Source organism: Coregonus lavaretus (genome assembly GCF_964263955.1).
Source record: "Coregonus lavaretus genome assembly, contig: HAP1_SCAFFOLD_1281, whole genome shotgun sequence".
NCBI lineage: Eukaryota > Metazoa > Chordata > Actinopteri > Salmoniformes > Salmonidae > Coregonus > Coregonus lavaretus.
In genome coordinates, this window is record NW_028163589.1 from 75005 (window position 1) to 94024 (window position 19020).

The 19020-nt window shown below is 47.2% G+C and overlaps 1 protein-coding gene across 1 annotated transcript in view; it reads right to left on the reverse strand.

Annotated features, from left to right (window-relative positions):
• The window catches only part of LOC311117971 (heparan sulfate 2-O-sulfotransferase 1-like), a gene marked incomplete at both ends in the record, with an annotated part of 63500 nt that extends 45284 nt beyond the window's left edge, over nucleotides 1-18216 (reverse strand). The window contains one exon of the mRNA XM_084192855.1: nucleotides 18093-18216. Coding sequence (XP_084048981.1) covers nucleotides 18093-18216 — 124 coding nt within the window. The remainder of the gene's footprint in view (nucleotides 1-18092) is intronic.
• Between the last annotated feature and the right edge of the window lie 804 nt (nucleotides 18217-19020).

Consider the following 19020-nt stretch of genomic DNA (forward strand, 5'->3'; position numbering starts at 1 on the left):
AAATGTGTTGAATTGTTTTACTGTTCTAGGATTGAGCTACTATTACTGATTGGATAACCTTATCTACTATTATGTCTTGATTTGTTTTTCACACTACGAAGTTATCTCTGAGAATCATTGTAATGTTTGTTTTGTGTCAATTCATTCCATAAGGGGAAGGATTGCCAACTGGCGATTTGACAAGGACAAAAAAATAAATTTTCATTAAAAAGGTATGTGTATATAATATATATATATATATATATATATTTTTTTTTTTACAAACCTTATCTGTTGTCCCACATAACTAGGTGTTGCCAGCCCCAAAATAAGGTTGTTTTGTTTTTGTGTAACTAATAAATTATTCATGTTTTTGCTCACTGTAAGCATCCTCCGAGTCCACTGGAGTAAGTTTGGTTGAGTTGGTGATTGGCAGCACATCCATTATGATACTGGTTAGCTGAGTGATGAATGGAGATGTGTATGTATGCATGCATGTATGTATGAATGAATGTATGTATGTACGTGATTAATGCATCTGCAGCAGGACTATCCTCTCTCTCTGTGTATGTCTATATTCATCTTTTCTCAGGAGGCTGGCTTTTGTATTACTCAGCAGTGCTTTGATAAACGAGCTGCCGGTCAAACTGCAAATTTAGTGGTGAGGGGAGCGATGCCAGGCCAGACCGCCAATTGGGTGGGGTTCTGGTGGGTGGGGTTCTGGTGGGTGGGTGGGGTTCTGGTGGGTGGGGTTCTGGTGGGTGGGGTTCTACTGGGTGGGGTTCTGGTGGGTGGGGTTCTACTAAGACAGGGTTCCTCATTCTGCTGCTGTGGGCTCTCCTCGTGCGAGTCCCTACCAAACTGCCACGATGAGAGTTCAGGTTTGATTTCCACCGGTTTAGTCGTCTTCCTCTCAGCCGTGTTACAGACTGCTGGACGGACAGGCAGAGACAGACAGAGACAGACCGCAGTCTCAGCCGTGTTACAGACTGCTGGACGGACAGGCAGAGACAGACCGAGACAGACCGCAGTCTCAGCCGTGTTACAGACTGCTGGACGGACAGGCAGAGACAGACCGCAGTCTCAGCCGTGTTACAGACTGCTGGACGGACAGGCAGAGACAGACCGAGACAGACCGCAGTCTCAGCCGTGTTACAGACTGCTGGACGGACAGGCAGAGACAGACCGCAGTCTCAGCCGTGTTACAGACTGCTGGACGGACAGGCAGAGACAGACCGAGACAGACCGCAGTCTCAGCCGTGTTACAGACTGCTGGACGGACAGGCAGAGACAGACCGAGACAGACCGCAGTCTCAGCCGTGTTACAGACTGCTGGACGGACAGGCAGAGACAGGCAGAGACAGACCGCAGTCTCAGCCGTGTTACAGACTGCTGGACGGACAGGCAGACCGAGACAGACCGAGACAGACCGCAGTCTCAGCCGTGTTACAGACTGCTGGACGGACAGGCAGAGACAGACCGAGACAGACCGCAGTCTCAGCCGTGTTACAGACTGCTGGACGGACAGGCAGAGACAGGCAGAGACAGACCGCAGTCTCAGCCGTGTTACAGACTGATGGACGGACAGGCAGAGACAGGCAGAGACAGACCGCAGTCTCAGCCGTGTTACAGACTGCTGGACGGACAGGCAGAGACAGACCGCAGTCTCAGCCGTGTTACAGACTGCTGGACGGACAGGCAGAGACAGGCAGAGACAGACCGCAGTCTCAGCCGTGTTACAGACTGCTGGACGGACAGGCAGAGACAGACCGAGACAGACTGCAGTCTCAGCCGTGTTACAGACTGCTGGACGGACAGGCAGAGACAGACCGAGACAGACCGCAGTCTCAGCCGTGTTACAGACTGCTGGACGGACAGGCAGAGACAGACCGAGACAGACCGCAGTCTCAGCCGTGTTACAGACTGCTGGACGGACAGGCAGAGACAGACCGAGACAGACCGCAGTGGATGAGGTTCATCGTTCTCTTTTTAGAAACAAATGACTCGGGTCTTATTCTAGTTTTGTTAGGCTTATTTACTTGACAAATACCCAAGCTTCCTCTGACTCATTCTTCTAAACTAGAGTGGAAGTGAGTACATGAGCACTATGGCAGACCTGGTGGCCTAAATGATGAGACCTGAAGGGAAAAGCAGGAAGAGCTCCGCCGAGCTCACCATTACTCTCCTTATTCCAGTCACATGTATTCCTCCTCTCCCTGTCTCAGCTGAAGGCATGCTGATTCCTGTCTAACGCTGAGTCTACCATTTCAAATTACACAACTTTCCCCTTTTATAGCCTATTGTCTTTTTGGGCTATAACACGGAGAATAAAATGTTCTGTGATAACTGCACAGTGATTAAAAAAATTTTTTGGGGGGGGAGCAAAAACTAAAGTTTCTCGGTCAGGGATTTTTATTAACGTTAAGGATCCCAATTTCGTTTTATTGTTTTAAACGTTCACACCCATACCCTCATCTCAATTCCAGCTGGGTATCCACATTCACTTATGTCATCGGCGACTCAACCGAATAGTGTTGTAGAATAGGCTAGTCATTGAGTGGAAAACTGGCTACATGACAGTTTCTACAGGCATTTCATCCGAGATATCCTGAGATATTGTCACGATCGTCTGAAGGAGGAGACCAATGCGCAGCGTTGCGAGTGAACATGATGACTTTATTAACTTAAAGCAACCACGAAGAAAACAACAAATGACGATCCGTGAAGTTCTAATACTGAAATCTACTAACAGCAACAAAGAAACAATAACCCCCAAAACAAAGGTGAAAACACACAGAATATATATGGCTCCCAATCAGAGATAACGAGCCGACAGCTGACACTCGTTACCTCCGATTGGGAGTCATTAACCAATCACACTACATACAAACAAAATGAAACTCACCCATCCCCAACACCACCAAATGAAATACACCCAAACACAAGAAAATGAACAACCCTGGCTCAATATAAACGTCCATAGAGCCAGAGTGTTACAGTACCCCCCCCTAAAGGTGCGAACTCCGGGCGCACCAACATCAGGACTAGGGGAGGGTCTGGGTGGGCGTCTGTCCATGGTGGCGGCTCTGGCCCCGGTCGTGATCCCCACCCCACCACAGTCACAACCTGCTTCGGTAGCCTCCTCCCAATGACCACCCTCCACCTAACCCCACCTGGACTAAGGGGCAACCCCGGACTAAGGGGCAGCATCGGCCTAAGGGGCAGCACCGGGATAAAGGGCAGCACCGGGATAAGGGGCAGCACCGGACTACGGGGCAGTACCGGACTAAAGGGCAGTACAGGACTAAGGGGCAGCACCGGGCTAAGGGGCAGTCCCGGACTACGGGGCAGCACCGGGCTAAGGGGCGGCACCGGACTCAGGGGCAGCACCGGACTAAGGGGCAGCACCGGGCTAAAGGGCAGCACCGGACTAAGGGGCAGCACCGGACTAAGGGGCAGTACCTGACTAGATGGCGGATCCTGGCTGACTGGCTCTGGCGGATCCTGGCTGGACGGCTCTGGCGGATCCTGGCGGGACGTCTCTGGCGGATCCTGGCGGGACGGCTCTGGCGGATCCAGGCTGGACGGCTCTGGCGGATCCTGGCGGGACGGCTCTGGCGGATCCTGGCTGGACGGCTCTGGCGGATCCTGGCTGGACGGCTCTGGCGGATCCTGGCTGGACGGCTCTGGCTGATCCTGGCTGGACGGCTCTGGCGGATCCTGGCTGGACGGCCCTGGCGGATCCTGGCTGGACGGCCCTGGCGGATCCTGGCGGGACGGCTCTGGCGGATCCTGGCGGGACGGCTCTGGCGGATCCAGGCTGGACGGCTCTGGCGGATCCCGGCGGGACGGCTCTGGCGGATCCCGGCGGGACGGCTCTGGCGGATCCAGGCTGGACGGCTCTGGCGGATCCTGGCTGGACGGCTCTGGCGGATCCTGGCTGGCTGACGGATCTGGCTGCTCATGGCTGGCTGACGGATCTGGCTGCTCATGGCTGGCTGACGGATCTGGCTGCTCATGGCTGGCTGACGGATCTGGCTGCTCATGGCTGGCTGACGGATCTGGCTGCTCATGGCTGGCTGACGGATCTGGCTGCTCATGGCTGGCTGACGGATCTGGCTGCTCATGGCTGGCTGACGGATCTGGCTGCTCATGGCTGACTGACGGATCTGGCTGCTCATGGCTGGCTGACGGGTCTGGCTGCTCATGGCTGGCTGACGGATCTGGCTGCTCATGGCTGGCTGACGGATCTGGCTGCTCATGGCTGGCTGACGGACCTGGCTGCTCATGGCTGGCTGACGGGTCTGGCTGCTCATGGCTGGCTGACGGATCTGGCTGCTCATGGCTGGCTGACGGGTCTGGCTGCTCATGGCTGGCTGACGGATCTGGCTGCTCATGGCTGACTGACGGATCTGGCTGCTCATGGCTGGCTGACGGACCTGGCTGCTCATGGCTGGCTGACGGGTCTGGCTGCTCATGGCTGGCTGACGGATCTGGCTGCTCATGGCTGGCCGACGGTGCTGGCTGGGAGGCTGGCGGTGGAGGCGGACCCCAGCCTCGGATTGCAGTCATCACCTCCAGCAGGGCGGCTCCCATCTGCAGGATCTGCTCTTTCTGGTCCCGAACCTGAGCTTCCAGTCTAGTATGGGCTGCGTCGGCTCCTGCTGATTCCATAGCAGGTGTATGATTCTGTCTGGCGGAAGGCTCTAGCGGCTCCTGTCTGGCGGATGGCTCTGAAGGCTCATGGCAGACGGGCGGCTTTGCAGGCTCAGTACAGACGGGCAGTTCAGACGCCATAGGGCCGACGGGCAGTTCAGGCGCCGTTGGGCAGACGGCAGACTCTGGCCGACTGGTGACGCACCCCGTAGGATTCGTGCGTGGAGTAGGAACAGACCGGTCCGTACCGGGAACACCCACCACTGGCCTTAACTGGGGATCAAGAACGGACCGGACCAGACTGGGAACACACTTCAGTCTCTCATGCCGTGCCACAACAACTTCCCTCCCTCTACTCGCCAATGGCTCCCGTAATCCGATAGCCTTCTCTCCAGCTCTCCCTGTGGCAGCCTCCTGCTGCCCAGGCGCCCAAGCCATGTGCCCCCCCCAAAAAATTTTTTGGGGAGTAACCACGGGCTTCCAGCCTCGACTCCGCGCTTCCTCTTTCCGTCGCCTCTCCTCTGTCTCGCTCCATGGACGGCGATCCATGCCGTCCAGGATTTCTTCCCACGTCCAGGACCCTTTTCCGTCCAAAAGCTCTTCCCATGTCCAGACCCTCGGCTCCTGTGTAGGTAGGTCCTGTTGCCGCTTGTTACGCTGCTTGGTCCTTTTGTGGTGGGTTATTCTGTCACGATCGTCTGAAGGAGGAGACCAATGCGCAGCGTTGCGAGTGAACATGATGACTTTATTAACTTAAAGCAACCACGAAGAAAACAACAAATGACGATCCGTGAAGTTCTAATACTGAAATCTACTAACAGCAACAAAGAAACAATAACCCCCAAAACAAAGGTGAAAACACACAGAATATATATGGCTCCCAATCAGAGATAACGAGCCGACAGCTGACACTCGTTACCTCCGATTGGGAGTCATTAACCAATCACACTACATACAAACAAAATGAAACTCACCCATCCCCAACACCACCAAATGAAATACACCCAAACACAAGAAAATGAACAACCCTGGCTCAATATAAACGTCCATAGAGCCAGAGTGTTACAGATATCCTTTGGAACGTTAATAAGATACATGTTTAGTCCTGCTTGATAATGCTTAGGCCTCAATTTCGGTGTGTGTGTTTCTTTGAATGGATTTGAATTTTATAGTTTGGGCCTTTTTTGTATCGTTTTTAGTAATTTATGTCAAATGTTATGCATAATTGATCATGCCCTTGCAGCCAGACTACCATACTGAATTAATGACCTATCACTTTCCAGACATTCCAGTTCATGATCAGGACTCTTGACTACTGTAATTCTGAACTTGTTCCACTTCCTGCTATTACACCAGTTCACCGGAAAACAAACCCAACTTCTGGTGGTGAAACGACAAACCGTTTGAGCTCCAACATGATCCAGGACAGGACAGCTGTATTGATCCAGACAAGAGGGAAGTGATTGGTGGTGATAAGGACTGGGAGAGGAGAGGGAGATCCTAGAGATTACGGTGGCCTTCTCTTTCACTGTCTGTCACCGATCGGATCGCTTCCACAGGGCTGTTGTGTCTGTCTGCCTAGTTCTCTGTGCTGCCTTGAGTATTTGTCAGTCAGTTACAATTCTTTATTTTGGGTTGCTTTTTTATTGATTACTTCACTAAAATACTCTCAGGAAATCCTTCAAAAACATACTTAGGCCTAGGCTATCTATTTTCTGAGCTATGGAGGATGGCATTTTAGATATGGGCATTATCCATGTAAAAGTAAAGGTGTCACGTAACAGCTGATCATGTCACATCTTTGGTTCTTAATTCGGAACAGATATTTAAGAGTTTTTGGAAAACGTGGTCACAAAAAGGGGACATTTTACAAAAATTCTCAAATACCAAACTTTGCATCTGCACAGTTCTCCCAGTAAATGTGTTTTTCTGTAAAATCGTCAGTGTAAAATTGTTAAAAGTAGTCCTTGTGCATAGAGTTGTATGGTTTGTTAAACTTTGAAATCAAATGGTTTTTTGTTTTGCATACATTTTAAAGTGAAAAATCGGAGTCTTAGCGCAATTAAATTACTCTTTATCCAGTCTACCCAAAAGGTGTTTTATTAGTGGTTCACTAAGGAGTAGTAGCAGATGCTTGAACTCTCACACTGTCTGACAGTGCCCTTGCATCTTTCATGTTTCCTTGAAGTAAAAAAAAAAAAATGAAGCCAGAGGGAGTGTGTAGGCTCTCTCATGCAAGCACATCAAAGTTGAGACTAAATAGACTAATGTTGCTCTCTGCAGTCTTTAAACAGAGGTGAGGTGGCACATGGCACCTCTTCAATTAGTCTACACTCTAGTATTCACACATTATGGATATGACCGACGATATGGCGCTATAGTGGATACTAGCCGTCTTACAGGCTCCTGACCAATTCTGCAATTCTGGGTATCTTTACGCGTATCTTTTTTTGGTAGATAATGTCTCCACCATCATTTCCTATAACTGAAAACAGCTTCTGGACATCAGAACAGTGATCACTAACCTCGATTTGGAGGAAGATTTATATTTAAAACGAGTCAGCTGCTCTGGATGTTCTGCTTACTCCGGACCAGGCCCTAATCCCCGGGACTCGAAAGAGGAAGCGACGGCGAAGAGAGCCAGGCGAGGAAATAGACCGCCATTGCCCTCTGTTCTATTGGCGAACAAGCAGTCACTGGAGAATAAACAGGATGAGCTCCGTTTTAAGACTATCCTATCAACGGGACCTGAAAAACTGTAATAAACTGGTATATGACTCCTTGCCGTTCCTCAAGCTATATAACGTTAGTTGCTCACTGGACCCTGGCAATCTGTGTGAAATGTTAACTAGCTAACTAACTGCTACCTATGAACTAATGTTTTCCCTCTACAGTATGTGGTTAAATTTTCAGAATGAGAGAATTGGGTGAAAATGAGGCGTTGCTTGTGGCGCCGGAGAAGATGGCTGCCGTTTTACAGCCCAAATCCCTGTCATTTGCATGAGAAAGAGATGGAGATATCGTGGACGTAGGTCGGGGTGCCTTGTAAGGATCCGACGGCGAGCGAGTAAACTGCCTCTTCCATCAATCCTATTAGCCAATGTTCAATCATTTGAGAACAAATTGGACGACCTAAGATTACGGTTATCCTACCAACGGGACATTAAAAACTGTAATATCTTATGTTTCACCGAATTGTGGCTGAACGACGACATGGACAACATACAGCTGATGGGATATACGCTACATCGCAGGATAGAACGGCTGACTCCGGTGTGGGGATCTAGATGTGATGCCTAGTTTAGAAAGAATGCATTAATGATTAAACATAATAGGTTTGTACTGTACTGATATAAATTGTTTCACATAACAAGCTGTGATTCATGTGAGGAATGTTAGGGAGTAGGGTGAGACAGACTTGTATTTCTCACAGACACATGCACACTGCCTCTTTGTTAAACCGCGCTCAAGGACGTAGGTACAAGGAGTACAGGGGAACAGTGTCTATGGGTGCTGACTCTACAGGTTGTGATGATAACAACTTATGCTTGGCAACAGTGTGCAACGGTAAAGCGCCAAGGGCCTGGGACCAGCCTGTGCGCCAACGATTGGCTGAGTAAGTCTAAACCACGCTCAGTCTCTACTCTGATTGGCCAGCAGGGAGCGGGAACTATCTCTGTCAGAGTATTTAAAGAAGAACTTAGAACAATGGATCAGTTCTCTGAGTGCCCTGCATGGTATTTCAGCGGACCCGTATATATGAACATCATATTTACCATTGAAGTGTTTTGCATTAATTAGAATACTAGTCTATTTTAGAAGACGTGTATTGACCTCTTTTGTTCCTAATACCAGATTTGAATTGACGCAACTTAACACCGGTAAGACAAGGGGTGGCGGTCTGTGTATATTTGTACACAACAGCTGGTGCACAAAATCTAACACTAAGGAAGTCTCGAGGTATTGCTCGCCTGAGGTAGAGTATCTCATGATAAGCTGTAGACCACACTATTTACCAAGAGAGTTTTCATCTATATTTTTCGTAGCTGTCTATCTACCACCACAAACCGATGCTGGCACTAAGACTGCACTCAATGAGCTGTATAAGGCCATAAGTCAACAGGAAAACACTCATCCAGAGGCAGCGCTCCTAGTGGCCGGGGACTTTAATGCAGGGAAACTTAAATCCGTTCTACCTCATTTCTACCAGCATGTTAAATGTGCAACCAGAGGGAAAAAAACTCTAGACCGCCTTTACTCCACACAGAGAGACGCATACAAAGCTCTCCCTGGCCCTCCATTTGGCAAATCTGACCATAACTCTATCCTCCTGATTCCTGCTTATAAGCAAAAACTAAAGCAGGAAGCACCAGTGACTCGGTTAATAAAAAAAAGTGGTCAGATGATGCAGATGCTAAGCTACAGGACTGTTTTGCTAGCACAGACTGGAATATGTTCCTGGATTCTTCAGATAGCATTGAGGAGTACACCACATCAGTCACTGGCTTCATCAATAAGTGCATCGATGATGTCATCCCCACAGTGACCGTACGTACATACCCCAACCAGAAGCCATGGATTTCAGTCAACATCCGCACTCAGCTAAAGGGTAGAGCTGCCGCTTTCAAGGAGCGGGACTCTAACCCGGACGCTTATAAGAAATCCCGCTATGCCCTCCGACGAACCATCAAACAGGCAAAGAGTCAATACAGGACTAAGATTGAATTGTACTACACCGGCTCTGACACTCGTCGGATGTGGCAGGGCTTGAAAACTATTACAGACTACAAAAAGGAAGCCCAGTGACACAAGCCTACCAGACGAGCTAAATCACTTCTATGCTCACTTGGAGGCAAGCAACTCTCAAAATGCATGAGAGCACCAGCTGTTCCGGATGACTATGTGATCACGCTCTCCGTAGCCGATGTGAGTAAGATTTCTAAGCAGGTCAACATTCACAAGGCCGCAGGGCCAGACGGATTACCAGGACGTGTACTCCGAGCATGCGCTGAACAACTGGCAAGTGTCTTCACTGACATTTTTAACATGTCCCTGACTGAGTCTGTAATACCAACATGTTTCAAGCAGACCACCATAGTCCCTGTGCCCAAGGACACTAATGTAACCTGCCTAAATGACTATCGACCCCTGGCACTCACGTCTGTAGCCATGAAGTGTTTTGAAAAGCGGGTCATAGCTCACATCAACACCATTATCCCAGAAACCCTAGACCCACTCCAATTTGCATACCGCCCCAACATATCCACAGATGATGCAATCTCTATTGCACTCCACACTGCCCTTTCCCACCTGGAAAAAAGGAACACCTACGTGAGAATGCTATTCATTGACTACAGCTCTGCGTTCAACACCATAGTGCCCTCAAAGCTTATCACTAAGCTAAGGACCCTCGGACTAAACACCTCCCTCTGCAACTGGATCCTGGACTTCCTGACGGGCCACCCCCAGGTGGTAAGCGTAGGTAAGAACACATCTGCCAAGCTGATCCTCAACACGGGGGCCCCTCAGGGGTGCGTGCTCAGTCCCCTCCTGTACTCCCTGTTCACCCATGACTGCATGGCCAGCCACGACTCCAACACCATCATTAAGTATGCCGACAACGCAACAGTGGTAGGCCTGATCACCGACAACAATGAGACAGCCTATAGGGAGGAGGTCAGAGACCTGGTCGTGTGGTGCCAGGATAAAAACCTCTCCCTCAACGTGATCAAGATAAAGGAGATGATTGTGGACTACAGGAAAAAGTAGAGGACCGAACATGCCCCCATTCTCATCGACAGGGCTGTTGTGGAGCAGGTTGAGAGCTTCAAGTTCCTTGGTGTCCACAAAACCAACAAACTATCATGGTCCAAACACACCAAGACAGTCGTGAAGAGGGCACGACAAAGCCTATTCCCCCTCAGGAGACTGAAAAGCTTTGGAATGGGTCCTCAGATCCTCAAAAGGTTCTACAGCTGCACCATCGAGAGCATCCTGACTGGTTGCATCACTGTCTGGTATGGCAACTGCTCAGCCTCCGACGGTAAGGCACTACAGAGGGTAGTGCATACGGCCCAGTACATCACTGGGGTCAAGCTTCCTGCAATCCAGAACCTCTATACCAGAGGCCCTAAAAATTGTCAAAGACTCCAGCCACCCTAGTCATAGACTGTTCTCTCTGCTACCGCACGGCAAGCGGTACCGGAGCGCCAAGTCTAGGTCCAAGAGGCTTCTTAACAGCTTCTACCCCCAAGCCATAAGACTCCTGAACAGCTAATCATGGCTACCCAGACTATTTGCATTGCCCCGCCACCCCATGCAGTCTCGTCTTTTATGCTGCTGCTACTCTCTGTTTATTATCTATGCATAGTCACTTTAACTCTACCAACATGTACATATTACCTCAACTAACCTGTGCCCCCGCACATTGACTCTGTACCGGTACCCCCTGTATATAGCCTCCCTACGGTTATTTTACTGCTGCTCTTTAACTATTTTGTATTTATCTATTTCTTTACATAACACTTATTTTTCTTAAAACTGCATTGTTGGTTAAGGGCTTGTAAGCGGTTCACTGCAAGGTCTACCTACACCTGTTGTATTTGGCTCATGCGACAAATTACATTTTATTTGACACTGTGCAGCATATCATAATGGAAATGCATACAATGATAGCACCAGGTTTAGCTCTAATTTTTTTTGATTGAAACATCAATTTGTATTGGTAGCCTACATAATAGGCCTATATGTAAAAGTGACTTTATCAATACAGTTCAAGCCCCCCCCATTCAGAGTATGAAATACATATGGGCCCTGGTCAAAAGTAGTGCACTATTTAGGGAATAGGGTGTGATTTGGGACGCAGATGCAGCCATTGATGTGTCAGAGACTGAACCACAGTGGCCAGGCTGGCAGCGCTACAAGGCATAATCCCCACTGCTGCTCCCCACCTTTGACCTCTCCAGATATAGCAGCCGTCCACATTTAATCCCATTTAATTACAGCATTATTGGATTTAAAAGATCCCCATCTCCTCCATTATCCATAATGAAAAACGCAGAACATGACTGAAAGCTGTGTACTTATTCCTCGTGTCACTATTTTGATTGTGTCTTTAACTCTACATTTGTTGGAAAAGGACCCGTCAGTCAGCGTTTCACCGTTAGTCTATACCTGTGGTTTATGAGGCATGTGACAAATACAATTTGATGGGAATAAATGGGAATATAAATATATTTGAAAATGAAAAAAAAATACATGCTTTGTGTTCATTATTCATGATATACTCGATTGATTGTTTATGTAATGAAGCTATATTTAAACCCCCCCCCCCCCCTTCTTTTCAAACCATAATGAATGATGAAAATATGTAAATTACACCATTAAACCATGCCAATGGGGAGTATAATGGCTAGTCTATAGACTAGCAGCTCTGCCTCTACTCCGGTGGAAGCTGGAGGGAATATGTTGGTTATGGCTCAGCCTATGCAGACAAACTAATGGACATGGCAAGCAGAACAACCCAACCTTCCCACCTGAAATCAAAAAACGTTTATTGGTCGTGGACACAGTTTAGCAGATGTTATAGCGGGTGCAGCGAAATGTTATGTTACAAGCTCCTAAAAATGCAGTAAAAGTACACAAATAAATCAACAACAAACTAGATCAAGAAATGTCAGAACGAATCCAATGAACAACCCAAATAGCACTGTAACAGTAATCCAAATGCAATCTAAACATACAGTGCCTTCAGAATGTATTTCACACTCCTTGACATTTTCCACATTTTGTTGTGTTACAGCCTGAATTTAAAATTTATACAATTTAGATTGTTTGTCACTGGCCTACACACACACACACACACACACACAATGTCAAAGTGGACTAATGTTTTCAGAAATGTTTACAAATGAATTAAACATGAAAAGCTTAAATGTCTTGAGTCAATGAGTATTCAACCCCTTTGTTATGGCAAGCCTAAATAAGTTCAGGAGTACAAAAAAATATATAAAAACAAGTCACATAATAAGTTGCATGGACTCACTCTGTGTGCAATAATAGTGTTTAACATGACTGTTGAATCACCACACATATAATTATCTGTATGGTCCCTCAGGCGAGTAGTGAATTTAAAACAAAGACCAGGGAGGTTTTCCAATGCCTCGCAAAGAAGGGCACCCATTGGTAGATGTGTATAAATAAAAATAAAAGCATACATTGAGTATCCCTTTGAGCATGTTGAAGTTATTAATTACACTTTGGATGGTGTATCAATACACCCAGTCACTACAAAAATACAGGCGTCCTTCCTAACTCAGTTGCCGGAGAGGAAGGAAACCGCTCAGAGATTTTACCATGAGGCCAATGGTGACTTTAAAACAGTAACAGAGTTGAATGGCTGTGATAGGAGAAAACTGAGGATGGATCAACAACATTGTAGTTACTCCACAATACTAACCTCATTGACAGAGTGAAAAGAAGGAAGCCTGTACAGAATATAAATATTCCAAAACATGCATCCTGTTTGCAACAAGGCTCTCAAGTAACTGCAGAACATGTGGCAAAGCAATTAACTTTTGGTCCTGAATACAAAGTGTTATGTTTGGGGCAAATCCAATGCAACACATTGCTGAGTACCATTCTCCATATTTTCAAGCATTGTGGTGGCTGCATCATGTTATTCATATGTTTGTAATCGTTAAGGACTGGGGAGTTTTTAGGATAAAAAAAGAAACGGAATGGAGCTAAGCACAAGCAAAATCCTAGAGGAAAACCTGGTTCAGTCTGCTTTCAACCAGACACTGGGAGATCAATTTATCTTTCAGCAGGACAATTACTTAAAACACAAATTTATACTGGAGTTGCTTACCAAGAAGACAGTGAATGTTCCTGAGTGGCCGAGTTACAGTTTTGACTTAAATCTACTTGAATATCAATGGCAAGACCTGAAAATTGTTATCTAGCAATGATCAACAACCAATTTGACAGAGCTTGAAGAATTTTGAAAGGAATAAATGGGGCAAATGTTGCACAATCCAGGTGTGGAAAGCTCTTAGAGACTTACCCAGAAAAGACTCACAGCTGTAGTCAATGGCAAAAAGTGCTTCTACAAAAAGTATTGACTCGAGTGGTGTGAATACTTATGTAAATGAGATATTTCTGTATTTCTTTTTCAATACATTTGCTAAAATTTCTATAAACATGGTTTTCACTTTGTCATTATGGGGTAGTGTGTGTAGATGGGTGAGAATATATATATATATTTTTTTTATTATCCATTGTGAATTCAGGCTGTAACACAACAAAATGTGAAATAAGTCAAGGGGTATGAATACTTTCTGAAGGCTCTGTGGATGAATTTACACAAGATAAACTAAGAAAGATATGTACAGTAGTAGAGATATTAGTGAGCTATGTCAAGAACCCAGTATATAATAACTATGTGGTGTGTATAAACAAAGGACATGTACAGTAGTAGAAATATATAAATGTGCTATGTCAAGAATATAGTATTTAAATACACAGTACAAAACACTATGGCAAAATGGATAGAATTGCAGGAAATTAGCTTCTGGATCAGAGTATATATGTATGTGAATAGAAAAGGTGTGTATAGCGGTAGTTATTTAGGATGAGCCATGAGTAGAATGCAGTATATACATATAAAGTGGGTACAACAGTATGTAAACATTATTAAAGTGACCAGTGTTCCATGTCTATGTACATAGTGCAGCAGCTTCTAAGGTTCAGGGCAGGGTACTGGGCGGAGGCCCGGCTAGTGGTGACTGTTTAACAGTCTGATGGCCTTGAGATGGAAGCTGTTTATCGGTCTCTCGGTCCCAGCTTTGATACACCTGTACTGTCTCCACCTTCTAAATGGCCGTGGCTCGGGTGGCTGAGGTCCTCGACGAGATCTTCTTGGTCCTCCTATGACACCGGCTGCTTTAGGTGTCCTGGAGGGCAGGCATTGTGTCCCCGATGATACGTCTGGCTGACCGCACCACCCTCTGGAGAGCCCTGCGGTTTCAGGCGGTGCAATTGCCGTACCATGCGGTAATACAGCTTGACAGGATGCTCTCGACGGTGCATCTGAAGTTTGTGAGGGTCTTAGGGGCCAAGACTAATTTCTTCCAACAAGGCTCTGTTGTGCCTTCTTCACCAAGCTGTCGGTGTGAAGGGGACCATCACAGGTCCTCGGTGATGTGCACCCTGAGGAACTTGAAGCTTTTGACCCACTCCACTGCGGCCCTGTCGATGTGGATAGGGGCGTGCTCTCTCTGCTGTCTGGATGCAGCAGTATCATCATACACAGGTGAAATGATAACCTGACATTCTATTTGTTGGAGGGGGAAACCCTTTGGATCAGACCTAATACGGGACAACTGCATGATGCAGAATTGCCTCTAAGGGAATGGGATCCAGCAGATCAACACAGCTATAGCTGTGACAGCTGGCTCCTTCAAATCAAAACACTTCACACATAGATATGAGAGCCATTCCTGCTGTATCATCAACTTGTATTGAACAAGACGACCCAGATTCCCCGCCAACTGAGTTATAGTGCAGCTATAGCGAGAAGATTGAAATACTGCTCGTTTTTATCCGGAAAACTGCCCTTTTCATCCTCATTCTAGCTAGCAGTAGCCACCGCAGCCACCTCATGCTAGCTAGCAGTAGCCACCGCAGCCACCTCATGCTAGCTAGCAGTAGCCACCGCAGCCACCTCATGCTAGCTAGCAGTAGCCACCGCAGCCACCTCATGCTAGCTAGCAGTAGCCACCGCAGCCACCTCATGCTAGCTAGCAGTAGCCACCGCAGCCACCTCATGCTAGCTAGCAGTAGCCACTCTACTGCTAGCATGAGGACAAAAAGGGCATTTTTCCGGGAAAAATAGCTGTATTTCAATCTTGTCGATGTATCAATGTGGATAAAGGTCAAATTTGGAGTAGAGTGGTATATCACATCCCTGCATTGAGGTATGTTTTCCGACCCATATCTCATCCTGGCTCCATGGTGTCCGAAGGCCGAGATCCTTTTCCACGTAAATTTGGATAACCACGCTTGCTTCACCCTCATGTTGGTGCTAGCAACAACTAGGTATCAACAGCCAATCCAGTAGCGGCTGGAAACTATAGTGAGCTTCGATTGGTCAATAGCAACGCGATTTGCACAGTTCAGTTCAGCTTTCCCCAACTTTGGTCCTGCCATGTTCATGTCCCTAACCCATGTTAGCGTCAGCCAATTGTTCCCACCCACTTCGCTTCCTTCATTGAAAAGGAATGGGTTTCCTTTGTTTCATTGCCCCCTATTTGCTTTATGGATCTCGTTCGTTATCGCTCTCAGAATGACCTTCTTGATCCAAACCAGTCAGGTTTCAAGACTGGTCATTCATTTACATTTTAGTCATTTAGCAGACGCTCTTATCCAGAGCGACTTACAGTTAGTGAATACATATTTTTTTATACTGGCCCCCCGTGGGAATCAAACCCACAACCCTGGCGTTGCAAACGCCATGCTCTATCAACTGAGCTACATCCCTGCCGGCCATTCCCTCCCCTACCCTGGACGACACTGGGCCAATTGTGCGCCGCCCATGAGTCTCCCGGTCGCGGCCGGCTGCGACAGAGCCTGGATTCGAACCAGGATCTCTAGTGGCACAGTTAGCACTGCGATGCAGTGCCTTAGACCACTGCGCCACTCAGGAGTACTGAGACTGACATTCAACTGAGACTGCTCTTCTCTGTGTCACGGAGGCTCTCCGCACTGCTAAAGCTAACTCTCTCTCCTCTGCTCTTATCCTTCTAGACCTATCTGCTGCCTTTGATACTGTGAACCATCAGATCCTCCTCTCCACCCTCTCCGAGTTGGGCACCTCCGGCGCTGCTCACTCTTGGATTGCGTCCTACCTGACAGGTCGCTCCTACCAGGTTGCGTGGCGAGAATCTGTCTCCGCACCACGTGCTCTCACCACTGTTGTCCCCAAGGGCTCAGTTCTAGGCCCTCTCCTATTCTCTCTATACACCAAGTCACTTGGCTCTGTCATATCCTCACATGGTCTCTCCTATCATTGCTACGCAGACGACACACAATTACATTTTCTCCTTTCCCCCTTCTGATAACCAGGTGGCGAATCGCATCTCTGCATGTCTGGCAGACATATCAGTGTGGATGTTGGATCACCACCTCAAGCTGAACTTGGCAAGACGGAGCTGCTCTTCCTCCCGGGGAAGGACTGCCCGCTCCATGATCTCGCCATCACGGTTGACAACTCCATTGTGTCCTCCTCCCAGAGTGCAAAGAACCTTGGCGTGACCCTGGACAACACCCTGTCGTTCTCCACTAACATCAAAGCAGTGACCCGATCCTGCAGGTTCATGCTCTACAACAGTCGCAGAGTACGACCCTACCTTACACAGAAAGCAGCACAGGTCCTAATCCAGGCACTTGTCATCTCCCGTCTGGATTACTGCAACTCGCTGTTGGCTGGGCTCCCTGCCTGTCATTAAACCCCTACAACTTATCCAGAACGCTGCAGCCCGTCTGGTGTTCAACCTTCCCAAGTTCTCTCATGTCACCCCGCTCCTCCGCACACTCCACTGGCTTCCAGTTGAAGCTCGCATCTACTACAAAACCATGGTGCTTGCCTACGGAGCTGTGATGGGAACGGCAACTCCTTACCTTCAGGCTCTGATCAGACCCTACACCCAAACGAGGGCACTACGTTCATCCACCTCTGGCCTGCTAGCCCCCCTACCTCTACGGAAGCACAGTTCCCGCTCAGCCCAGTCAAAGCTATTCGCCCCTCTGGCACCCCAATGGTGGAACAAGCTCCCCCATGACGCCAGGACAGCGGAGTCACTGACCACCTTCCGGAGACACTTGAAACCCTACCTCTTTAAGGAATACCTGGAATAGTATAAAAGTAATCCTTCAACACCCCCCCTCCCCCAGTGGTGGTTGTCCCACTGGCTATCCTAAATTGAATGCACCAATTTGTAAATCGCTCTGGATAAGAGCGTCTGCTAAATGACTTCAATGTAAAAATGTAAACGTTAATGTAACCATGATTGCGTTCCGACCCCAGTGCAGCTCAGTGTAAAAAAGCGTAAAGGTAGGTTCAGTATCTTCTGGCAAATACTAAACGTGCCAAGTTAGCTAGTTTGTTGTTGGAAACATCAAAGACCACTGCTAAATGTGGAAATACGGGAAAATTGTAGCCAGCCAACTAGCTAGTGACCTAAAGTAGCTAGATTAGAATGTAAAATTGCACTCTTGGCAGGAAAGCTATCTTGCTAGTTAACGTTAGCTAACGTTACCCAAATCGCAAGTTTCGATTATTGTAGTTCTCCAACACAATGTTTACAAACACTTAACACATTATTATTATTATTATTATTATTATGTAACTACTGTTGATATTTTATAAATATCCTGCAGAAGAACGTTCGAATACTTACCCAGTTTTGCTCGCGACTCCTCCAGTTTCTGGATTTGGTTCTCAATGAAGAGCATCGCCACTCCAAAAGCCAAAATAGACAAAAGCTGGAATTTGGGCGGCATCATAATCCTTAAAAGCCCCATCAAACTATCTGATGCAAACAATTCATACCGCGAATTCAATATTTATAAAAAATGAAGCTGAGAGAGCGAAGTCAAGTCTTGTGTTCATCAATGCACGGCGAACGATGGCAATGTCCGAGACTAGCGTTCACTCATCAAGGATGGAAAAGCTAGCTGATGCTACCTACTAATTTAGTATCTGACACTTATCAATCAGTTCAACGTTGGGTCTTGTTCTTTTCGCGGTCCAAATTTTCTCTGCTCCGTCCGTGGTTTCATCCGTGCTCCGGTGAAAAGCAGCCTGCTACACACAGCGCGCTTTCAAGCAGGGTTGCCAGGCAAGCTTATATTTCTAGCCGAATGACCACTGAAAACCCGCAAAAAGGTCTGAAAACTAGCCCACATTTTTTTTCACAGCAAGAGAGGAGTTGCCATATCTACACAATAAACCCTTTTCCCATAACGTTATCAAGCCAATTAAGACCGAATATCATAGTAACTTGTAACGACGTTAGAAGCAAAATTCGGGTTTCCTCAAAATAACAATTATTGCAAGCTATGACATGACTTGATAAAGGAATTTGAATATGTGGCAAGAGAAAATATAATTCACCCTTATTAAACTGGTCAGATCATTTTCCATCAATGGATGTTGATTTACCTCGTTTGACTGCTATGATTAAGCAAAAAGGCAAAAGGGGGTATGGTATATTGCCTTCGGAAAGTATTCAGACCACTTGACTTTTTGCACATTTTGTTATGTTACAGCCTTATTCTAAAAGGGATTTAAAAAATAATAATAATCCTCAGCAATCTACACACAAT